The sequence below is a fragment of the Filicampus tigris genome, chromosome 16 (assembly GCF_054856515.1).
Source record: "Filicampus tigris isolate MCC_2025a chromosome 16, RoL_Ftig_1.0, whole genome shotgun sequence".
Taxonomy (NCBI): Eukaryota; Metazoa; Chordata; class Actinopteri; order Syngnathiformes; family Syngnathidae; genus Filicampus; species Filicampus tigris.
The window spans coordinates 17597907-17624142 of record NC_141232.1 but is presented as its reverse complement, the minus strand read 5'-3'; the positions used below and the strand labels follow the sequence as shown (position 1 = coordinate 17624142).

The window sequence follows — 26236 nt, the reverse complement described above, 5'->3', positions numbered from 1 at the left end:
TTCTGAATTCTTTCCGCACCCACTGTATATAGACCAATAAACAATCCAGTGGCTCTACCACTTCCTACACGTCACTTCATTTCATGAAACGTGATATGTAAACCTGGACTAGGACTGCTCGATTATGAAAAAAATATTAATCATTATTTTGGCAAAAATTGAAATCACGATTATTCAATCGATTATTTATTTTTGGCTACAAAACAAGAAAAGGTTCAAACATGTAAAAAAATATGAAGACAAAATTCTATGAAACGCTATAATAATTGAAGTTCGTTTTGAACCCAACAACATTTATTAAATTAATTGTTCTAAAAAAAAATTAGTAGTAAACTGCTTGGAGTAAAATGCCAATTGTGACAGAATAACAGACATGCAATTCATCTATACATTTAGACCTTTGTCTGTAGCCTTTATTTGTTTTGTTTTTAAAGTAATATTTACACATAGTAAACAAAGTTAAAGTAATTTCCTTCTGATAAATTATAAATGTAATATGCTGATTGGGTCAAACTAATTTAAGTTGATTGTTACATACTAGTACATAATCTATACAATACTTCTAAATTACAGTAGGCCATATATAAACTATATTACAATATAATGATAATGATATAATGAATATGTTTGCAAATTGCATTTGAAGCAATTTGAAACAAAAATGAACACAAAAAAATTGACTTCATATTATAGACTACGTCCGCTGATAGTGTAGTGGTACACACGCCTGAGTTGTGTGCGGGCAGCGTGGGATCGATTCCCGCTCAGTGACAGTGTCTATGTGTGCCCTGCGACTGGCTGGCGACCAGTTCGGGGTGTAGTCTACCTTCGCCCATTGACGGCTGGGATAGGCTCCAGCAACTCCCCGCGACCCTATGTAGGATAAGCGGTTTGGAAGATGACATGACATGACATTATAGACTACACAATAAATTTAACTTAAGTCACAATAATAATGTTTAGCATGGTTTCTATTTTTGTGCTCGTAAAAGTAGTGTATATTTGCATTAGATATGTTATTTAAAATAAATCCCTCGTGCCCTTAACATTTGGAAGCCTTGTCCGGGCAATAGATTCTGTTATCTTTTTGTGTCTCTCCGATGTTGATGGGTGGCAGTTGCTGCGTACAGTGTTTCAATGACTGTGATTTGTGTTGCGGACGATGCCAAATCTAACTCGGTGTTTTCTTGCTTTGGTGCATCATCATTGTAAACCAAACAATGGTTGAATAGATTTGTTGTGTTGCTGGTGGATGCAGAGACAACTTGCACTTTATACGTCTTTGCTCACCGTCTTCCACGGCAAACCCAAAATGTAACGAAATAAGCGATTTCGACTTGCCTTGCTTGTTTACAAGTCAGTGCTGTGGCGGGTCTTGTGCCATTTTTAGGTCTGTTACTCTGTTAAAACGTTGAGTAGGAGTGTGTGCAGTGTGACTTGCGGAGTGCGGGGTGTGGGCTGGCTGGCTGGCTGGCTGACTGGCTGGCTGGCTAGCCAAGCTAGCTTGCTTGGAGAGGGCGGCGGAGTAACTTGTGTGCGCATGCCTCAAAACAACTCAATATTAGTATTAATAATCGATTTTTTACGATTATGCCAATTTTGTAATCGCGGAGTGTAATAATGGAAATTGTAATTGAATTTCGGTTAATTGCACAGCCTAACCTGGACTGCACTTGTTAAATCACACACTCAATTTATCATATAGATGGATTAAAAAAAACATACATGTATAAAATTATAGCTTACCCTATCTACACTTGTAATATAACACACGCCACCTGTTAAGAAAAGTACGATAATGCCTACTTATGACATCATATCAAGCACCAGCGGGCATTACCAGTTGGCAACGTCTCATCTGTCTTTTGGTTCGGAACATACGGCGAAATTCATCCTCTTAACTCATTCACTGCCATTGACAAATTTACTTCTTCTTCGTCTTTTCACAGTCCAGCCATTCAATCCCAGCAACCTATTTATATATATATATTTTTTTAATTTCAAACGTTAGGGTAAAAGAGGGTCTGAAAATGTCTGGCAGTGAATGAGTTAATATTTGACCGCTTGAAAACTTTGCATGGATGCCTTTTTATTTGTCGTAGCTCAAGGAGCCGCACACTATCGTCTGTGTGTGACTGCGTGTGCACGCAGAGCTGGGCAGGCACTTGACCCTTTTTTGCCGCGACCCTCCTGCCATATTCATAAACATTGTCTGCCGCCACCCCGTTCCACTGCCCAAAAAAAAAAATTTAAAAAAGCGTCCATGATGGACGTCGCTGCGGGAGAGATGCTAAAAGCAGAGGCTTTTTAAGGATCATTAGTTGCCTAATTTACTATTCAAACCCGCTGTGGACATGCTTCAAACACGCTTCTAAATGCGCCACTAGTACTTTACTACCTACCCAACTGCGTGTGCTTACTTCCATTGCGAGACCCGAGATTGGATTTGTCGTATTGTATAATTATTTGGTTCCAACCGACCAAAAGTCGAGTCAACAAGCTACTTATTTATTTTCCACACTTCCCCTCCTTCACCTTCAAAACAAAAGCGTACCAGCAAACCACGATACACAGCAGGTTTGCTATGGCGTATTTCCGGAAATGGGAAGACGGCAGAAGTGCATGAATTCCACTTTGACATGCCAGCGTCATCCTTGAGTCAGTGCTGCGCGGCGCGCAGCTTGAATATACTCGTGGACACAAGTTGTTTTGAAACAAGTCGGGGGGCCGTCGCTTCAAAAAGACAGCGACAACAATGGATATCGTTCGCGCCTGCTATAACCACAAAGGGACCGAGATGACTAGACGATGCATTTAATTTTATTGCGAAAACGATCTGGAAGGGGGAACGTGGGTGAGTAGTTGCAGCAGCAGCAACGAGCTGCGTGGGACATCCGTCTCTGTGTGGGAAACTGTATGTCATCGCAACATGTGACATAATGGACCAATCAGAGCAGCAACAATTCCTGATGTGTGCGTGGCATGTGTTACAGACCCGCCAACAGCACAATGCGTCGGTCAACTTAATTAATGCGGCAGTTGTGCAAGAAGAGACATGAGACAGCAACATGCGTTCAAGCGTGTTTGTATTTCCTTCTTGTCACATCATGTAACCCGCGCCCCACCTGCAACTGGGGAATACCATTACAAGAGGGGCCCGGGGGGCAATACCATAATCCCTATAACAGCAGTTGTCGCTCGCGCCGACGCGGGAGTAGAAAGAAGCCTAAAATGAAGCCCTTCACCGAGTAGGCTGAGATGAAATTTGGCCGCCTCGCGACCACGTCACACGCATGAGGGCCGATTAATGGGCCGAACTAAAATCCACTTCCGGCCATGCTTAGTCCAGCCATTTTTTAAAATTTGTCACTCCTCACCCCTCCGCCCCAAAAATGGGCATCCAGCCGGGCCGGAGGGACGGCAGCCAGAACATCACTAAATAGACAACACACGTACACAGTGACTTTTTTTTCCACACGTGGGAAGTTTTAACGATGCGATATGAAAAGGATCAAGCATCTTAGAAAGCTGAAAGCTAGGGCGGATAAAAGCAAGCAAGGCAGCGTTATCTTAGCATTCGGTGAATCCCCCTCTCCCCTCCGCTGTCAATTAAACCGCAGCCATCGTGATTACAAAATCGCGCTCTCAAATTCCGATTGTATTGCAAATGCAATTTATCTTTCAGCCCTAGATTTATGTGGATTTTTCGGGTCGTTTACAGTCAAGAGTAACTTTAAGTCACTCTGAGGTCAAATTAAAGAGTTAAAAAAAAACAGCACAACTATGAAATGCATTACACACAGAGCCAATGATGATTAATAGCACAAGAAGCAACGCACTGATCTGTCTACTCATCCATGCCGAGACGGTTCACATAAGGAACAAAAAAAACAAGTGCGTAACTTGAAATTTTTTTTTTTTTTTTAAGTTGTGCGTTATGCGGGATCCACTGTATTTATGTTGTAGACCTAAATGTGATCATTTTTAAAGAGCATATATCAGGGGCGGAGCCAGGACGTGGCTAATGGGTGGGCCTGAATATTTCTCTCACTGAGCACAATCCTCCTATCCCAACACATCGTATATTCAAATAAAAAAAATAAAAATAAAAAAAAACAAGAAAACACAAATTCAAAAATAATTTCATAATTTACAAAAAAATTGAAAAGTATATATTTTTTCATGAATCTCACTGGGTGGGCAGTCTGTCAATCTGGGTGGGCCTGTACACACCCAAAGATGGTGGCATACATGCAGCTGAAACAGGTAGCCCTGGTATCGACGGTTTTGGCGGGGAGGGGGGTGCAGGCTCTGCTATTTGAGAAGGACTGTCATAAGGTGAAGTACAAAATTGGGGGTGGGGTGGATTAATCTCATTAATTATTATTCTACGAATGCCAGATTAATTTAACAAAAAAACGATGTTTAGACTATAAAGGTACATAGAACATATTGAAAATAACATTGTTTTGTACTTGACTATACCGATTCAATGCATTTTCCCTTCTTGCACTATTTATATACTGGAATTAGTTTTGAAACCATTATTTTTGTACTTTTACTTAATCAAAAAGCTTGAGTTGATACTTCAACTTTTACTTAAGTATTTCTAAATCCTAAATATTTCTACTTCTACGTGAAAACTTTTGACACCACTGAAAAGAACTATGAGTAGTGGTTTCACAGGTTTTTACGATGAGCTGCACATTTTAGTTGCAGAGCACACAGTAAAGACGTCACTTTCATAAACGCAAACACCCCATTGTCTTTGTTGTTAAATTAGCAGGTATATTAACTTGACTTTGACATTCAATTCCTCAGCATTTATGTAGAACAGTGGCTCGCTCAACCACAGGACCTTTCCTGTATGAGACCTTGGGTATAATGGGGAAAAAAACGTACCATAATTTTAACATGGGCCAGATGTTGTTCAAACTGTCGCCATGTTGTGTTATGGAAATGCCTTGGTTCACAGTTGTCCGTTTTCCTGGTTTTAAAATGTTTCGCCTTTGGAGAAACGTGCATCATCAGTACTTTCATAACACAATTGACCATGAACTCGCACCGGGTCATTGATATAACGGTAGACGGGCATTAGCGAATACCTATGTATATATTCATTTTGTATTGTAACTGTTCTGTTGTGTACGTTTGAATAAAATGGTGAACAGGAGTACTAACCGTAAAAAGCACGCTCATAATTCCGGAATACTGTAACTCCCAATGTAACCAGCAGTGACACAGCAACCACCTCTTCTTCTCTTTTTAAGGATACTCAAACAGTTTTTAGCCAGATCAACGCCCCCTCCTGGACTGGAAATGGCTACCTCGACGCTCATTTGCTCGGGGCGGGAGGGGGACGACGAAGCTCGATGAACGGAGAACTCTGGACCCTGCCTCAAAAATATTTTCTAGTAAATAAGGTGAAAGAAGTTTCATTTAAAATTATACATCGATGTTACCCTGTGAGATCCTTTTTATTTAGTTTAATTGTAATATTGGACTGATCTGTGCCTTCTGTGACTCCCATCCTGAGATTGTTATACACCTACAGTATTCTGGAAATGTGAATATATTCGCAAACTGTGGCAAGACATTTGTAGATTCATCTTGGACATCTTATGTAACTTTGAACTTTCTTTACAGAACATCCATCCATTCATTATCGATACCGCTTATCCTCACAAGGGTCGCGGGGCGTGCTGGAGCCTATCCCAGCTGACTTCGGGCAGTAGGCGGGGGACACCCTGAATTGGTTGCCAGCCAATCGCAGGGCACACAGAGACAAACATCCGCACTCACAATCACACCTAGGGGCAATTTAGAGAGTTCAATCAACCTACCAAGCATGTTTTTGGAATGTGGGAGGAAACTGGAGTACCCGGAGAAAACCCACGCAGACACGTGGAGAACATGCAAACTCCACACCACATCGAACCCACGACCTCTGAACTGTGAGGCGGACGTGCTAACCAGTCAACCACCATGCCACCCTTACAGAACATATTTTTGTTTTTTTTAATTATGACGTGTCATTTGAAAAAGAATATTATTTAATTAATCCTGTATTGTTCTTACAAAGTTTTATATTCACAAATGTAAATTTTCAAAATCAAAACCCATCTTGTGGGCTGTTGAAAGAGATGGATCTATATCTGGTTGTAAGAATAAGAAATCTGTTAAAACTGTGAAAATGTGTTCCCATTTTAATGTTTTCAATGAGTCTTAGTTTTTATTTAGGACCCCCTGGCATTTTTTATGTTTACTTATTTAATTTTTGTTTTTTGCCGGTCCGGTCCGACCTGGGTACCCTTCCGGCCTCAACCCTCCGGCCTTATTCATAAACATTGTCAGCTCCCGACCCCATTCCAAAAAAAAAAAAAAAAAAAAAAGTGTCCGTGCGTGACGGGAAAGATGCTAACGGAAGAGGTTTATTTAAAGATCATTATCTGGCTAATTTACTTTTGGCATGTTGAAAAGATGCCAAAACAAAAATGATTTTAACCCTTTCATGCATAGTGGACACTACAGTGTACAGCTATTTAAAAGTTGCTTTCGCCTATATTAATTAATCTAAATTTAAAAAAATATTTTTAACCCTTCCATGCATTAATTATGATTTAATGTTGTTATTTAAAAAATAAATATATTTTTTAGATTAATTAATATAGGCAAAAGCAACTTTTAAATAGCTGTCCACTGTAGTGACCACTTTGCATGAAATGGTTAAAGAGTGAAGAAATTGACAATAATAACCCCATTTCAAACTCAAAACAATTGAATGGGTCTGTGAGTTTTTTTTTTGTTTTTGTTTTTTTAAAGAAAACTTAATCAGCAGGGGGCGGCACGGTGGTCGACTGGTTAGCACGTCCGCCTCACAGTTCAGAGGTCGTGGGTTCGATCCCGGCTCCGGCCTCCCTGTGTGGAGTTTGCATGTTCTCCCCGTGCCTGCGTGGGTTTCCTTCGGGTACTCCGGTTTCCTCCCACATTCCAAAAACATGCATGGTAAGTTGATTGGACTGTCTAAATTGCCCCTAGGTGTGACTGTGAGTGCGGATGTTTGTCTCTGTGTGCCCTGCGATTGGCTGGCAACCAATTCAGGGTGTCCCCCGCCTACTGCCCAAAGACAGCTGGGATAGGCTCCAGCACGCCCGCGACCCTTGTGAGGATAAGCGGTATGGATAATGAATGAATGAATGAATAATCGGCAGGACAACAATCTCCCGTACGTCTTTTGCCTGCGATAAACAATAGAAATACTGCATGAAAATCATCAGAGCTAAAACGAGGCAACGAGGATATTACAGTGTACAGTACTGTAACATATCTAAAAATGGATGGGGAAAAGTGGGGGGAAACACATTTTTGCCTGCTGGAGCGTTTTTTTTTTTCTAAAACCGTGTTATGAGTAACAGCGGAAAAAAAACCTGTATCTTATTTGCATATTATTATAATTGGATTATCTTACTTTTGGCAGTTGTATTTCCCAAATTGTCTCCAGTCCCTGCAATTGTGCCCTTGACATGCCCAGATTTCTGACACCATGTCTAATCACCCTCAGTGGCTGAAAGATACTTAGCCACTACCAGTTGAGATGATGGTTGAATCAATACTGTTTCCTTAACATTGATTCAATAAATAAAAACAACTAAAATGTGCATGAAGATTGTGGTTTGGATTATGGTTGAATCAACATTTATGGTTGAAAAGCAAACATTGACTCACCATTTTATCAACCTTGAGCTTTCTGTATAATTTTGACTTTAGGGCTCAATGTAGATTCAATCCTTAAACCGAACCATGTTTTCAACATTGATTAACCCCTATTTTGCTATATGGGATATTTAATAACACTTGGCTTTAAAGCAACACTGTGTCATTGTTGATTATGACGGCTTCATGTGGACAAAAACGGTAGTGTTTTGACAAAAGTCAACCACATTTCTCACGCGTGCAAGCGCGTAGTGTCGTGAAATCCTGAGCTCTCGCTGGCCTGCACATTGGACTGAATTACATTTCTATTTCCAGTGGCTGTGTGAAAGATGATAGAGGTAATGAATCTAATTTAGTTTAAATAATACTTTTTTTGTTTGTTTTGTTTTGGTGTCTGCCATGACACCAGTAATAGAGTGTAGACGTTTGAATCGACTTCCGTCCCTATAGCAAAAGGAGAAAGTGAGTATGCCGTAAAGCAATTCAGGACATTTGTATTTTTTTGTGTGTGCCAGGGTTGACCCCATCCTCCTCAATGTTGCTAAGTGCCAGTAAAAACGATACACACCTCCGCAGGGCATGACAAATTCCCATTCAACTACCTGTAAGTCAATGTTTCATCAAAAGAGTTGTGAAAATGTTTTATTAATTCTTGCCCAGTGCTGCTTTGAGGACACCAGACACTGAGGTTTCCATCAAAGGTGTGCGGCATTTGTAAACCCAGATGTCAAAATTGTTCATGCAAATTTAACTCACAATGGCCATGAAGTTAAAACACAATGACAATGAAGCACAAGTCTCAAGATAATAGAATAATGCAGAATGGGTAACAACAACAAAAAAGTAAAACATCATTACTGCCAGCCTGCCACCAAGCTTTTTTCACAAATTGAATGAATGCATTGTGATTACATTAGGAAGTTTTTGTGATTTTTGTTTGTTTGTTTGTTTGTTTTTTTACACATGTTCTTATTTTTTTTTTAATTAATTAATTAATTAATTTATTTATTTATTTATTTATCAGTGATACCAACAATTTTCTATACGTGTAGTTAGCGTTTGAATAAGTTATGGTAATTGATGGAGCAAATGGAGCATTACAGTCAGTTCACGATATCGTCTCCAGGCGCTACGCTGTTGCTATCTCCTGGTCAGTAGGAGAAATGCTGTTAGTGACAACTTCCGCGAATCTAAAAAAAATATACATGCCGTATTTCGAGTTGTGTCTAGTGGTATATTTCTAATTTCGTTTTAGATTTAAAAGTTGAAAATCAAACTGTTCTATACTTTTACTTACTCGTTCCAGACAATAAAATAGAAAATCAAGCTAGATTTCAATTTTGGTGTTTCAATATTTAAATGAAAATCAAATAACGGGTCTTTTTTCTATTTTTGTTATCTGTATCCCAACGACATATCCAATGACCAAAAGAGGCACGGACCCTTGTGATTGTGTAGCAAGCAAACACGATTTTTCTAACGGTTTCTAATCAAAACAACAAACAAACAAACAACAACAACTTCATATTTATCGTTTGCTACTATGTTGTGACCTCTTACGTTCATACAGCAGTCACCAAAAAATCACATTAAAGGGCTGCTCTTTCCGAGGTTCTGAAAGCAGCACGAGTTTCCGACACGACCCGGATGAAGAATACTTTATTTCCCACAATTCCTCCTGCCCTCGCCCTTTTTTCCCCCTACTGCAGCCATGTCGAAGAGAGGTATGAAAAATGTCTCGTTCAATCCGTATTCATTAGCTATTTACAATTTGCCATCGGGTTATATTTTTTAGTTGTTGTGTATTTCATCAACTTTATTAGCTATAATTCGGTTATTTCTGTTGTTATTTGATTTATCTTCCTTTGTATAGCAGTTAGGATTGCATAAGAGGCCTCGCGGTAAACTCCGTGTCTAGGCATACGTAGAAAGAAAAAGACTTTAATGCTGCTTCCAATGCTGTAAAATGAGCATTCCAGATAAATTAAGTTTATGACACGATTCTAAAATTTCGAATTATTTGTGCTAGCTCATGCAAACAAAGCTGCTTCTTGCGGGAAATTTGTATAGAGATACGTTGTGCAAATGTTGATTCCGCGGCGTGTCATTGGCATGCTTCAATTGACCAGCGAGTAGGGCTGAACGATTATGGAAAATAATCGAATTGTTTTTTTTCCCTAAAAATTGCGATTGTGATATGAGGTGCGATTTAAAAATATATATATATTTTATATATTTTTCCTCTCTCTAATGTAATTTTTAACAATAAATCTTTATTGCAACAAACAATATCAGATCTCTTATGCATTAGAGAATACTGTGGTAAAGGTAATATGAAGCATTAATTCAGGTAATATGAAGCATTAATTCATATGAAAGAGTTTATCTATTTTGACGTGCAATTTGGGAAGCATTCACCATGGCAACATAATTCTGCCACACAGGTGTGTTGTAAACAGACGTGCTATACTGTAAGGGTAAAGGCACAAACTGAAGTGAGGTCACAGAAATGTAAACAAATCAGTAGCTTTGCCACTTCCTACATTTCACTTTGTTTCATGAAACATAATGTAAAGGTGGACTCCACTTCTTAATCGCTCAACTCCTAATATAGACCGAAAAACAATAATATAGTGGCTCTACCACTTCCTACACGTCACTTCATTTCATGAAACATAATATGTAAACGTGGAATTCACTTCTTAAATCACTCACTCAACTCATCATTAGGGCTGCCACGAACGAGTATTTTGGTAGTCGACTAATCACCAACAGTAGTCGCGATTAGTCGTCTAATCGGATCGTATGTAAATTGCAGCATGTCGCACCAGAAAGCAGCTGCTCTTATATAACAATAATCAGTTTACAGCTTGATTCTTTATCTATGTACAAATTAATGAGATGATACAACACTCAACTTTGATTAAACTTTGCAACTTGTACCAGCAGTTCTGAGATGTTCATAAATGATGGTGCAGATTAAATTGAAGTAAATTTTGTGGCCTTATAGGTTTTGGCTGCAATTGTACAAAAAGAAATACTTGAAAACTAATTTCACTCTTCTTTGGCACCAAGCATTATTTTTAAATATAGAAGGTAGTGAAATCAGGAGTAAATGAGGAAAAAGCACTATGCTAAAGAAAACTCAAATAATTTAATTTGTTTTCATTTAACCTTTATCCCAAACGTTTTGTTTTTCTTCACTAATATTTAATAGTAGTAAATTGGTCTGCACAATCAATGCAATAGGGGGAAAAGTCTTTAACTATTAGGAGGAAAAGTATTTTTTAAATTATTTTTTGTTTGTACTATAATATAGTATGTTGCAATTATGTCATGTTTTGTTAATTTGAGTACTGGAATTTACCAGCTCATGAATGCATCACTCCGTTCGCAAGAGATCTTTCTGCTTCGATGTCATGTCTAATGCCTCCTTAATCCGTTAGACGCTACAATATGTTAGCGTAGCAAAAAGGACATTGTGTCCTTTTCAAACACACAGTGTGCCAACTACAGCTAGTCTTCAGACACGACTGAACGTGTCAGAAATGAAAAAAAAAAACATCAGCCACAACGTGCTTCCTTTCTCGAGAATCCCCGTTGTGCTGCCATGAAAGGGAGGTTTGCATCGTAAGTATTTGTGGGTGAAATTTGCCGTAACTTTAGGAGTCTGTTGATAACACCACACATGGCTAACTAGCCATGACACACCGCCTCACTACCCACAATGCTCCTGTGTACTGAACCGGATGACCGCAACTGCGCATGTGCGCCCTAGACAGGCAAACAGCCAGCGGGGAAACGAGGCTGTTTCAAGAGAAAAGTAATGCACCAATTACATAAATATATAAATAAACGACCCGTCGATGACTTAAATTAATTATCGATTATGTTATGAATTTATTAAATTTAAATGAATCTCCATAGTTAATGCTTTAATTTTGACAGCCCTACTTTATTTTTTTTACATGCATTACAATTTTCTTGTTTTCTACCAAAAAATAAATGATCATTTGAATAAGTGTGATTTCAATTATTCCCAAAATAATAATAATTAATATTTTTTTTCCATAATTGAGCAGCCCTACTATAGATAGCTGCACTGTATTATTACAACTCTGTGTATAGTTTTAGTTTCATTTTAAAATGCACCAAACAATTACAGCGGGAAAAAAATAAAGGCTACAGTATTGCCTTCAATATAAGTTGCTCCCTCATTTATAAACGTCATGAATGTTGGTTCAAGCTGCAAAGTTTGATAAAAGTTGAATGTACTATTTTTTTGTCTCTATAGTTAATGTGTACATACCTTAAAAACTTCAAGCTGTAAGCTAATGATGGTTATTAGAGCAGCTACTTGCTGGTGCGATATACCTCAATTTACATTTGATCCGACTAATCAACGAATGGCGACTATAGTTGGTGATTAGTCGACTGGCAAAATAGTTTGTGGCATCCCTGGTCTAGAGTCGCAGTGTTGATCATATTTGAGTTGGTGGTGTGATTGTAGTAATTCACTCATGAAGGCGATTGATTTGTGATCATAGTCATCTAAAATTGATGCGTCTGAAATGGCGACGTTTGAGTTGCAGAGAAATGAGAATTCCTCCAAATATTTGATCCTCCTCTGCAGTTAATGTCCTCGTCAGGATTTCATGGGAGTAGCTAACATGGAAACAGAGAGGTTGCAAATAAAGTAAAATACTTCACCGTTGATTTAGCCCCTGTACTATATGTGCTGCAGAGGCTAATGCTGTTGTATGAGGCTTACTTGTGATAAAATTACAGTTCTGTGAGCCTTTTGGTTTTGACACGGTAGCGTCTTCGTGTTGTCACTCTGCTCCTTGAAAAATGATGGCTTTTCACCCAGCAAAGCTGGCAACTCGTAAATGGAGGAACTGTGTGTAGCTGTTAAAGTAATTTGGAAAGCACAGATAAGATTTTCTTCATTTCACAATTGGTGGGTGGGGATGCCCTGGAGACTTAACCGTTTTTTGTCAAGTAATTATAAAGTACATATACATATTTTCCTCATGCATATTTTAGGTGTCTTGCTACTCAGTGAAATACTGATTGTATTGTGTGCTGAACAAAATGTTTATTTTTACAGGACGTGGGGGTTCATCCGGAGCAAAGTTCAGAATCTCATTGGGTCTTCCAGTGGGAGCGGTTATTAACTGCGCCGACAACACTGGTATGCTTGAACTAATGATCTAGTACAATCAAAATAGCAAATGTCTTAAAGTACACACAACTTGGCTTGTATAAAGTAATAGATTAAAAAAAAAACTGCTGCTTGTAGCTCGAGTAAAAAGCACATTTTATATATAAATATTACAATATGAACTAGCTAAAAGCAGCTATAATGGTCCCTGGCGACATTGCTGTTCTGGCATGACTTATGAAAATGAAGTACATCTGATTAAAAGCTAATTTGATAAAATATGACGACCTATAAAAGGCCAAATATTTTGGTAAAATTTTAAATAGAAATTAAAAATGGTCAACTTCCTTTTGAGTTTAGACTAAGGCTCCAGAGACTTTTTGTAGGGCTTGGGCTGTTACATGTGCCTCCAACTTGTGCTTTGTGAAATGTTCAACCGGGGCTGTTTTGTTAAAGGGAAGTCAACATAAACATATTTTTCAATATGCTCTATGCAGGCCCACTAGTTGAAACAATGCATTCGGATTAATATTACGTTTGTGGAATAAGAGTTAATTGACCTGTTTTTAGCCATCTCTGGGGCTGGCCATTTTGTCACATCTGTCAACTAAAAATGACATTACAGTTGCTCAGGGCCCAGGTAACGACCGATTACAGCTCACCTGTTTTCTGAAGCTGAGCCATGATTGGTCCTTATCTGAGCCCTGAGTATCTGTGATGTCATTTTCAGTTGACAGAAGTGACAAAAGGGCTACCCCCCGAGATGGCTAAAACGTGTGGCTTTTGCTTCTTTATGCCGATGTCACACTACACACCTCACGACGAAAGTCTAGCATGTCTTAATTTTTGTCTTCCCGCATAGTGTGACATGTCCTACGTCGTCCTTCGATTGGTTCTTCAGCGTTGACCAATAGGAAGACAGTGCCTTTCTACTTATGACGAGAGACTGGGCGTATCATGAACATACAAACAATCAAAATGCCGGAAAAAAGGAACGAGCAGTAGGAGGGAAATAGCATTTCAACTCATGCTATGTTTGCCAACTGCGAAGCCAGTAGCTGATTAGCAAATGTGCGTCATTAAACAAATTTGTTACCTTATTTTTGGAGAATAGACAGTCGATACTGTCCTCTCACTACCATCCAGGAATAGGTCCATAGTCTGTCTTTTTTATTTTTTGCCTTTTCAGAGCAGAGAACAAACACATGTACATAATACCTCCGTCGATATGACAACACAGCTGCTTGTCCCGCCTGCCCGGCGGACCCACGCCGATGGACATAATTTTGACAGAAGTACGCAATGACTGGGCGCGGATGAGTAGGTGACGGACGTGTAGTCTGACGTCTCACGCGGTCCAAGACACATAACGATATCTAATAGTCTGAAGCGCGGCCATTGTGAACGACAAAAAGGTTGTGTTGTCTGAGAAGGTCATATTCCACAAACGCAATATTAAAGAATGTTGTGTTTCAACTAATGGGCCTGCAAACTGCATAGTACATATTCTTGAAAAAAGTGTTTGGGTTGACATCCCCTTCAAGTATTTGTAGAGGGTGCAACTAAGCCATTTGTTTTTTAACTGCGCAATGAACTCATAAAATATTATTTGGCCAAGTGTGATTGATGTGTGTGCCAAGTTTCATGCCGCCGCCGTCAGGTGAAATCCTCGTGACAAAATCACAACTTTACAGGAGGTTAAAAAAAAATGCCAGCTTGTTTGAGTTCCCAGGAACCGCTTTGCTCAAGTTGTATTATACCTTATATTGCTGTAGCACACTCACGTCCACATAATATGACGTAAAAAGTACATTCAAATGCTAATTTAACGCATGCGTTGATTTAAGAGGACAAAAACCAAGCTGGTAGCAGCCAAGTACTTCAAAGTCCATGCTCATGTGAAGCCCACATCGTGCCTCACAAAACGCCTTCTTACGGGTTTAAAGCCATGAGTGAAAATGAGCCGACTCACCGCGTCTATCAAGTGGATATTAAATGAAATGCAGCCTTACTTCCGCGGCACACGTTCAAGGGTCCTTTTCCAAGCATCACTTGGATCCATATTAAAATCAAACCATACCATTTTCCCTCATTATATATCATGGCAGGATTATCTGATAAGATTATCTTTGGAGCCATTACGAGAATCGGGGCCGACCTACGGTTGTCGGAAGGCTAAAATCGGGCCGATTACCCTGCTGTGTGAACCAAGCTTTAACAAACAATGCAAACAGTGACTCAACTGAGTTGGTTCACTTTTTGTCCCCCAGCCCTAGTTACACTCTTACTCTAATTTACAGGTGCATTTTTGGACCAGATTTTCAGTATATTATAAAACAAAAGCATTCCCAAAAAGGCAATATTCTTCTCCACACAAAAAGCTCAATTTCTCTAGAACCTTTTATCCGATTTTTAAAGGTCTTGGTGCACTGAACTCGTTTTTACAGATTGTCATTTTGGGAAATTCAAGAAAGCTTTGTGTTTTGGTAGAAATCAAACCGAGCACAGTGTAGGTACTACAAAGTTTTAACCCATATGCAGTATTTTGTTTTTCTGCTTAACTTTTCAATGCCCCATAAAATCCCCAGTTTAATTCTCATGGTCCTTGTTTATAAGGTGCCAAGAATCTTTATATCATCTCCGTGAAGGGCATCAAAGGACGTCTTAACCGTCTGCCTGCTGCTGGAGTGGGTGACATGGTGATGGCGACAGTCAAGAAAGGCAAGCCTGAGCTCAGGAAGAAGGGTGAGTTCAAATAAAATGATGCTAACAATACACAGGGTGTTTGTTTTTGTTTTATTTTATTTTAATTTTACTTGGGTTTAACTGGATTAGATACCAGTTTGTCCTAAATTACTCATTGCGTCATTGGTTCCGAAAGACCTGTGATCAAACAAAATGTGACCATTTTTAATCAATTATACCTTCTTTAGTTCCTTAGTACCCAATGGTGTATTGGTTTTGCAGCAAGAGAATATATTTACTTTTAGATCACCAATGAAAACACAAGACAACTGCGACTACCAAATGGTATTAAAAGAAATTACCCCTGCTCATTCTTGATGGTTACAGATTACTGGACTAAGATGTCATTTATTTCATCCATATTGATATGACTAATGTATTTTTGTTTATTAAGATATAAAGCTTTTCATATATATTTTTTAAACAAATGTACATGTCCCGGAATTTTTTCGAACAGTAATGGCGGACGCAGACAATTGCCGGAGCTCTGAAATAGGTGACGGTAGTGATATAGACGACGCGCTTGTGGACTTTGAACCAGTGGATCCAGGTCGATCTTAATATATAGTTAATATATATGTTTGTAGACAACAATGGTATCGATGGCCTTGAAACAGAATCGAGAATAGTAATTAACATTTGATATTTTTTTGAATTGATAATAGTGCTTCTCTCGCACTGACACATTTTCACATTTTGGATTGAAACAGTAAACTATGTTGCTATGTGCAAGCCACACATCTCAAATTCTTTTGGAATTATGTTTCTATCTGCTACAGGGGCTGAGATATTAATTATATTGTACTTGTTGAATTTCCGGGAAAACCTGAGGTTTTAGAGCAGGGGTGTCGAACTCCGGTCCTCGAGGGCCGCTGTCCTGCCTGTTTTCCATCTCTTCCTGCTGCAACACACCTGTTTCAAATGATCAGCTCATCAGCAAGTTCTGCAGGACCATGATCTTGATCTCGATCGTTTGAATCAGGTGTGTTGGACGAGGAAACCTGTAAGACACGCAGGAGGGCGGCCCCAATGACCTGAGTTTGACACCCCTGCTTTAGAGGATGATTCTAAAGTTGCCCTCCGTTTTTTTGGGGGGATGTTTCGCTAGGCGCCTTAGGCCTTAATGGGTTAACACAAACCGAAGACACACAGACTACCCTCTTCCAAAAGCACTTGCTTTGTCTGATCAGTGACAAGTGTGAGCTGTCGCGCAAGAGGATATCGAGTTCACCGCTGTGGGTGAGATGGCAGTTTAAAACAGTTTCTGCTGTCTCAATCAGTGATGAGACAAATCCTGTTGCATTCTGTTTAATCTCTTCCTGTTGGCTGTCACTTTTAATTACCGTATTTTCCGGACTATAAGCCGTGACTTTTTTCCAACTTTTTTTTTTCAACCATGCAGCTTATAGTCCGGTGCGGCTATTCTGTGGATTTTTCTACCGCCGCTCGGGGTGTCTAACAGCAATGACAGTACAATTCAATACAATAAATTTCCCATTAACTGGATGTGACTGAAGGTGGAGGAGTTCAACAGGCGAGGGCACCCTAGACTAGGTTATTGCATTAGGTGCTGTAATGCTTTGATTTTATGTTTCCTAGAGGTCCCTGATGTGCACATGAATGCGATTGGTTAATGTTACTATGTCTGTTCTGTTGTTTCCATGTGAAATGCTGTTGTTGATTTAGCACGTCGTGTGTTAGATTGGCTGGCTTTATTCACATAAAACAAGACAGGTACATATGTAGAATGTAGTAGAACAATAGATGGTGGAGTCTGGTGGACATTAGCTGACAAACTGGAGCGGCAGTCTGCAGTGAAATGAAGATAAGTACTGTTTATTTTCTCTTGGTTCTCTTCTGTTTTAATCAGCAACGATGCTGCAGTGTTAAAAGGCACTGTTGGAAAAGAATCTGCTCAGGTACATGTACATTTACAGTTCATAATCGTTCTGTAAATGCAGTAATTCAAAACGTTTTCAACATAGATATAGATAAAGGTGCGGCTTATTTAAGGTTTTTTCCTAAATGTTCTAAAAATTGAGTGGACGCGGCTTATATAACGGTGCGGCTTATAGCCCGGAAAATACGGTGATGAAGTAGTGGGAGAAGTTATCAAGTGAATCGTGATGCAGATGTAAATATTTCTGAATAGGGATACACCAATTGATAAACAATACTGGCACTACCACGTTTCGATAATAGATCAATAAACACTGGCGAAACTTAAGTAGAATGACAGTGCTGTATCATATAACATGATAATACTAGTATTTTATGAAGGCTGAATGATTCGAAATTGAACCGACATTGCGATGTAGTAGATTTTAATTTTCAAATTGCAAAAGATGCGATTTGGAGAAGGGGGGAGAGTTAGAGGGGTTAAAATGGCCGTAACCATGCCTTTTTTTTTTTTTTCAAGAACATGTTCTATGCAGGCCCACTAGTTGAAATAAGGCATTCTGAATAATAATGCGTTTGTGGAAGCGGCAAAATCCACCTGTTTTTCAGCCATCTCGGGGTAACCATTTTGTCACTTCTGTCAACTGAAAATGACATCACAGTTGCTTAGGGCGCAAGTAACGACCAATCACAGCTCACCTGTTTTCTGAAGCTGGGCCATATTGGTTGTTATCTGAGCCCAGAGCAACTGTGATGCCATTTTCGGTCGACAGAAGTGACAAATTGACCATCCCTGAGATGGTTACATTTTGCTGCTTAACTCATATTCCACGAACACAATATTAATCAGAATGCCTTGTTTCAACTACTGCAGAGAACATATTGAAGAAAAAAAGTTTGGGTTGATTTCAACTTCAAGAGCTTATGCGAGCGTGTGTACTGTAAGTGTGAGGATGTGCACGCACGCTCTCATGACTACACATTGATAGTTATCCATTAACTTTTCCAAGTGTTGAACATGGCCAAGAAGTCCTTTAAACAGACCATCCACAGTCACCGTATCATGAAATAAAATGTAAAGGTGTTTCTGGTTCGAACAGCCAATCAGAGTGGTCAGTTCTCACAGACGGCTGACATAATTTTGCATATTAATTCTGGTAAGTCATCTCAGAAGAATGGTCTTCACATGCACAAAGACAGAACTAATTAACTTAATCAAATAGCAGTTGATAAATTTGTGAAAAGTATAAACTGACATAATTTTGGGAGATTGAAATTTTTAAATCCAGAACTTTACCCTCAAAAATATGAAATTCCGTAAAATCTTGTGAATAACACCCACCCTTGTATAATGCACCTCCCAAAATCACCCTTGATTTTTTTTTTTTCTCTGTACTTGTGTATAATAAGGTGCCCCAATTTGCTGATATCCTTTATCACATTGAATATAAATGAATAAAGATGCAAACCATACCAATCAATTTTAAATGCTTTTAAATTCAGGTTAAAAACCATCCTCTTTGACCATTTTAGAGGGATGAGGTGGATGACTACTTTAATAAACCATGGATGACACCGTGAATAGAAAATGCATGTAAAATTAAGAACTAAAGAAACTGAATGAAATTATAAGAAATATAGAAATAAACTAGTAAATCTTTTAAGAACAAGCAAGCGAGAACATTCCATGTACTATTAGAACAAAATAGAAATACCACACAGGAAACATAGAGAATAGTAAATTATATAATAATGGTTTTAAAAAAAACTAACTATCCTGAATATTTTATAGCAGATAAAAACAGTTCTTGACAAAATAACCTATAACAAATGAATTTAATTATTTTATTCAAGTTGTCAGTACACTAGCAATGATCCAACAAATAAATATGAAAGAAATGTATTGAATAATTCCCATACCATAATCCTTAGTGCTGTAAATGATATAGAAGTATTTAAATGTTGTAAAAAGAATAAAAAATAAAAAGTCCAAAAAATAAGTTCACTGACTGTTTTAACATTGACATATTAATAAATAGATGTTTTAACATTGATATATTAATAAAAAAAATATATGATAGAATACATTGATTTGTAACCTGTCCTTCAAAACTGGTATTTTACAGTCGAAAATTGAAACTGCAAGTTATTCCAATATATAAAAAAGTTGAGATAAACATCTGTTCACAAACTATAGACCAATATCACAGTCAATATGGTTTCAGAGAAAAAAGGTCCAAAATGTTTCCCACACCATAACAGAATCTATTGTTCGGGACACAAAAACATAACAGAATCTATTGTTCGGGCACAGACTCCACTTGGCCATCGGCATGTGGGATTTATTTTAAATAACATGTTTTATGCAAATATACACTACTTTTACTAGCACAGCAATAGAAACCATGGTAAACATTATTACTGTGACTTAAGTTATATTTCTTGTGTAGTCTATAATATGAAGTCAGATTTTGGTGATTATTTTTTTCAAATTGCTTCAAATGCAATTTGCAAACATATTATTGGTCATATTATAATGCAGTTTATATATGGCCTACTGTAATTTAGAAGTATTGTATAGACTAGTATGTAACAGTCACCATTTAAATTAGTTTGACCCAGCCATCATATTTAATTTATAATTTATCAGAAGTAAATTTAACTTCGTTTACTTTATATAAATATTACTTTAAAAACAAAAGAAAAAAGACTTCAGACAAAGGTCTAAATGATTAGCATGTCTGTTATGCTGTCAAAATTGGCATTTTATTCCAAGCAGTTTACTACATTGGCAATTTATAAGTGATTAGCAACTTAACTCTAATGCACTGTTTATACAAGGAAACCATACTTTAATTTGTACATTTGCACTTTTTAAAATTTTTAGAATAATTTATTTTATGTTGTTGGGAACTTAAATTATAGTGTTTCAAAGAATTTTGTCTTAATATTTTTTGCATGTTTAAACCTGTTCTTTTTTTTGTAGCAAAAAATAATCGCAATTTCAATTATTACCAAAATAATAAAACAATTTTTTTTCATAATCTAGCAGCCCTAACAAAACTGGTTGCGACCAAAGATACCGCATGTCATGTTAATTCGCCGTCGCTCAAGCCTGGTTTAGACCTCTGCGGCGCGTAGCAAAATGTGACGAGTTGGCGAATTCGTCGCTCTCGTGGAGCGCTCCACACCTACGCAGCCGCGTTGCCGCCGCACCTCTCCAAAATCCAAAGCTGCCGCGGTGCGGTTTGTTGTCTTTGCAAGGAAGCCTCGCAGAGTTTACATTCAAACCTCCCTCAAAAGTGCAAAATCTCAACTACAGACCATGTTTGAATGGTCTCAATAGGCTAACTTAAACCATACTTGGGGTAAGTCGATCACACCATACTTTTCATGAATATTTTTGTCACCTTCGATGAAGATTGTGGTAGCTGTTCTGCTATGTGGTCATTCAAATTCTGTCAACCAGACTGTGCACTTCATGCTTGCAAAGCACTTTGTGCTTTGGGATTGTGGATTAACATCCCAAACAACATGGTGTTATATGTTTTAAGGCTCAGTATGTTTGTTTTTCGCTGTCCCCATCCAGTTTTTTTCTCTTACGATCCAATGACAGCTTTATTTTATTATTGTTCTATTTGAATACAAAATAAGTGCAAAAAATGTGGCGTCGCTGAGTAATGTAACAATTTTTACTCTGAAAATTAACTAGAATACACGATATGAAGCGTAAAATAACAAAAACAAAAAAAAGAATTTGCCCCGCCCGTCCACCGACCCAAGTAAATTTCAAATCTGTGGGAAACACTGGGTCCACCTCATTAATGGAACTAGTGGAAGCAATTGCTACTAGCATAGATTTAAAAAAAAAATCTATTGTTGTGATTTTCATAGACTTAAAAAAAAAGCTTTCGACACCATAGATCATAATATATTAATGGAAAAATTAGAGACACGTGGTATATGAGGTTTGGCATATAAAAGGTTACCTAGATGATAGAAATTATGTGCAGTTAAACAACGTAAAATCAAACCAGTTGAAGATAACTCACGGGGTTCCCCAAGGGTCTGTGCTTGGTTCCTATTGATACAATATATCAATGATATCTGCTTTTTCTGTTAAGTCTTTAAAATTAAATAAATTGTATTGTTCCGGAAAAAATCTAGAGCAGATTCTGACTACTCTGGAAAATGAATAAAATGTGTTTAAAAAAAAAAACAACGGTTTAGTACAAATAAATTGTCTTTGAATTTAAATTAAAATGTATAGCCTTTGGCACCACTCAAATCAAACCCCAAGTCAAAACAATCGTCGACTCAATTGAAATTGAAAGAGTTAATGAAATAAAATTTCTTGGCATTATTGATGCAAAATTATGCTGGAAATCTCAAATAGTAAATTATATAAAATAGTACACATTATACTGTTCATTATTTCTGCCATACCTGACTTATTACATGGAGATTTGGGGAAATACATATAAAACAAATGCTCAGCCCATCTATAAACTACAAAAAAGAGCCATACGAAATATCCATCCATCCATTATCCAAGACGCTTATTCTCACAAGGCGTTTCTGAAGCTTGTCCTAGTCTACGGGCAGCAGGCGGGATACACTCTGAACTGGTTGCCAGCCAATCGCAGCATGCGAATTATCAACCGCTCAAATTATCTAGAACAATCCAACCCATTATTTATCAAATTAAACATTCAAATTCTACAACTTGGTCGAATCTAAAACAGCACAAATGTACAAAGCATACAATAACCAACTATGCCAAAGTATTCAGAATCTGTTCGAAATCAGAGAGGGTTGCTGTTGCCGATGACAGAGTCTTGGCAGTCGATATAGTATGCATGCACAGCGCCGCCCAGCAACGTTCCATTCTGTGGTGCCGCCCATCACCACATACACATGAATGGGGTTGACAACGGTGCGCTGCAAGTTCACAGCGAAAGGGTGAGGCAAAGAGACGCATGCGGCTCGCGAGGCGCGGGTTGGGCAGGCCTCATATACCGCCTCCATAGTAGCAAACGCTGCAACTGCAGTTAAAATACGTTGCTGCCGCTGAGGGAAATCAATCGCACTGTGTTGAGCAATATCAATCGCTCTGGCTGGAGGCGGGCACACAACTAGCTGGAAGCAGCAGCCTCTCAATTTTGAATGTAGGAAAAACCCTGCTCTAGCATACTTGACTATCATGCCTCTGAACTGTAGTGTAAATTTACAATCACGGTGCTAGATTGCTACACGTACTTGCCACGCAAAACGACCTTTTCGGGTATTTTTTTTTCCCAGTCCTCTTTTGGGTTGTGACACGCCAGTTGAGAATCATGATTTATGACAAGTCTGTTTGTGATAGATGCTTCACCTGCACCTGCTTTCAACTGTATTTATTTTAGGATTAGTTTAAGCAAGTCTTTTACTTGAAATGGGCCAAATGCAAAATCAGTAACTTAATTTATTGCAGATTAACTGTCAATATGCAAAAACTTTGTGAATTGTTTTGTTTTTGCTCTTAAGCATTACCCTAACTAAATTAAATAATGTTCCCTCTCCCTAGTGCATCCTGCGGTCGTGATCAGGCAGCGGAAGTCCTATCGGCGAAAGGATGGAGTCTTTCTCTACTTTGAGGACAATGCAGGTGTCATTGTAAATAATAAAGGGGAAATGAAAGGTGGGTTGTATTTTTGTTTTAGTTTTTTTCAATTTTGATGTTAAAAGCAGTCTCCTTAGGCTCACATGCAACTGCCAGCTTTTAAGTCATTTTTATTTCGTGCATGTGTGTGCCTGCAGAAATGTATGTATCAAGCATGAGAATTTTCCGATGAACGGATTTCCTATTTTTACTGACCAAAATGAATATTCTCAAAATGAGCGCAAATCCGCTGAGAAATCTTTGGGGACGCGGGGGGTGGTTCGGCTCCTGGCATTGCGGGTGAGTGAGAGAGGGAGTGACCTGTGCTGCGAGCAGGTTATTAAGCAATTTAAGCGTGGGGCACTGTTAAGAGATTTATCACTTGTCAAAGGTGTTGGTATTTGAAGTGAGGTATTTTTGTACCTTTTCCAGTGTGCGCCCATGAGAGGTGAGTGGCATTGCCATTTCATGTTTAGTGTTCATTTATTGGTTAGGTTAAATTCCTCCTGTTGTTACTGATGGGCATGCACTAATGTTAGCATTAGCAAGCGCTGAATTGGCCTAGCGCATATTGTCGTTTGTGCCTGTTAACAGTTAATGTGCCTTTATATCTTTTTGGTGTTTTTGATAAGGACATTAGTATCCAAGTTGGAAGCTAACCCCACCTTCCCCATTCGCCCAGTACGTTTGTCCAACTATTTTCTCAGTTCTCATTCTCTTCCCCCATTTGTATATGTTCTGTTTGTATTCAGTATAAAGCCTACTCAGTTATTAGGTGTTTGATTTTAATTTCAGTACCTAATGGCAGTTTAACTGCTACAAGGGATTTTAATTGTACTTTCTTACTTAAAATGTATCAACAGTACAATACCTTGCCATTGTGAGGCTTCTAATGGGATGTTCTCAGAGGGAAGAGGACACTGAGCTTGCTGACAATGTCATCAGCAAGTTGCTACAGATAGTGACTGAGTCACAGTAAGGCAATAGGTGTGGTTGTACTTGGAAATGTTCATAGACCACGCATCTATTGTGAATTTTGCTGTTAAGCTCCTTGGCTTGAGAACAGCAAGTTGTTCAAAAAGTACTTAAACATGGCGAAGATTGAAGTTTAGCGGCCAAATTAAGTTCACCTGTAAATAAAGGATGTTTTAGGTGCCTGCACACACGCTACCCTCTTCTAAAAGCACTTGCTTTGTCTGATCAGTGACAAGTGTGAGCTGTCGCGCAAGAGGATATAGAGGTCATCACTGTGGGTGAGATGGTAGTTTAAAACAGTTTCTGCTGTCTCAATCAGTGATGAGACAAAGTTCTGCCTGCTGCATAGGGCTGAACGATTTATCGTTTTGGGACCAAAATCGCAATCTCAGACAACCTCATTTCAAGATCGTCAAACCTGCCGTTTTTCTAAAGGGCTGTTAACCCCCACGCTCATCAATCAGCGGCATGCTACTGTGGACGGTCCCACTAATCAACGCCGACGTCCCACTAATCAGCGCCGAAGGGATTAAAAAGAATAAAAGTGTAGCCTTGCGTCCACATCACGCTCCCACGGTACAAAAAACCCAGATTTTTTTTTTTTTTTTTTTTTTGATGACAAGTAAACGGTAGGTTTTTTTTTGTTGAAAAAAATAAAATCGAACTATTCGGGTGATACTCTAAGAAATTACACCAGAATAAAAAATACACAAACAATAAATATCTCAATTTTGTAAATTAAGACACTGAAATCTTTAAACACTCAGCAGCAACAGCCTATGAAACATCTAAGTATTCAGGTTAAAGACCAGTTGTCATTACAGTACATATATACACTTTTTGTGATGGGGAAAAAAAAATACATACCGTGTTTTCCGGATTATAAATCGCACCAGCCATAAAATGCATAATAGGAAAAAAACAGTCACACTGGAGTGTAAGTCGCATTTTGGGAGGAAATTGTGCGCTTAGTACACATCATTTCCACCGAGCTACGATGCTACATGTAGCATACAATAAAGTTACGGTAAGATAACTTTAAACTCACCAAAACGATTGTAGATCGCTTTAATATGTCTTTTATTTATCCCCGACCATGGAGAATGTTTCCAAGTCTCCAAAAGTATTTATGTATTCGGTCGTAATTGTCTTCCTCTCCTCTCTGCTGAGTGTGCTCCTCCTTACGCGTGTGGCTGCATGATGCAATACCCCAGCCACAGGCAGGCAACTGCCTGTTTGTAGTTCGTTCTTATTCAAACATCGTCTGTAAGTAACTTGGTAATGACCATGCAACATTTATATCGGAGCTGAATTGTGGCTGATTGTACTGTTGTTGACTGAACATGCTTGCTTGATCTGCCTGTCTTTATGCGGGTACAGTTTTTCTGTGCAGCAGGGAAGTTAGGTACATGTACCCACTCTGTGGTTATCCATATTCTAATGGGCGTTAAATGGAAATGCAGTCTGACAATGAAGTGTGAGAGTTGTGAATTATTTCTCTTTTTATGCCCCCAGGATCTGCTATTACTGGCCCAGTAGCCAAGGAGTGTGCTGATCTTTGGCCCAGGATTGCATCAAATGCTGGCAGCATTGCCTAAGCCCACTACCACTCTTCATTTTCAATAAAAAACTGTTGATGGAGCCTTCTCTATGTAATCACTTACAATCAGTTCATCATGTACAACAGAAGCACCAACAGAGACACGAGGACTTGTGTTGTGCTTTGATTACATGGGTATTCAAAGACAGGTGTCCCCAATCGTAGTTTGTTAGTAAGGATTTTTTTTTTTTAAGTTATCAGTTTGGAAATGAACACCACCGGTAAAGAATCTAGTCCTCCCTCGGGACCCTTAACGTTTCCTAAAAATAAAAAAAAAACTTTGAAGTCCTTAACAAAGATTCTCTCTTAATCATTGCAAGATAACTAGAAGTTTTTTTCTTTTGTTTTTTTGCGAGGGACTGCATACAAAGGTCAAAACCTTTTTATCCCTCCTAAATTGACATGTTTGGAAAATCATGGGAGGGAAAAAAGTATTTATGTCTGCTAGCTGTTCTTTTAATTTTTGTTTCTTAACATTAAAAACATTGTTGTGTTTTGT

At 38.5% G+C, this 26236-nt stretch overlaps 2 protein-coding genes across 2 annotated transcripts in view; one reads left to right on the top strand and one right to left on the bottom strand.

The window, feature by feature from the left end:
- The window catches only part of clpp (caseinolytic mitochondrial matrix peptidase proteolytic subunit), a 49924-nt gene extending 44611 nt beyond the window's left edge, over positions 1-5313 (bottom strand). The window contains exon 1 of the mRNA XM_086055604.1: positions 5182-5313. Within this exon, the coding sequence (XP_085911730.1) occupies positions 5182-5199 (18 nt within the window). The 5' untranslated portion in view covers positions 5200-5313. The remainder of the gene's footprint in view (positions 1-5181) is intronic.
- A 4040-nt stretch (positions 5314-9353) lies between these two features.
- Positions 9354-25778, top strand: rpl23 (ribosomal protein L23). The gene is made up of 5 exons (XM_086055606.1): positions 9354-9437; positions 12824-12907; positions 15494-15622; positions 23088-23201; positions 25653-25778. Exons 1-5 carry the CDS (start codon positions 9425-9427, stop codon positions 25733-25735), a joined length of 423 nt encoding a protein of 140 aa, XP_085911732.1. The 5' UTR covers positions 9354-9424; the 3' UTR covers positions 25736-25778.
- The last annotated feature ends 458 nt before the right edge of the window (positions 25779-26236 follow it).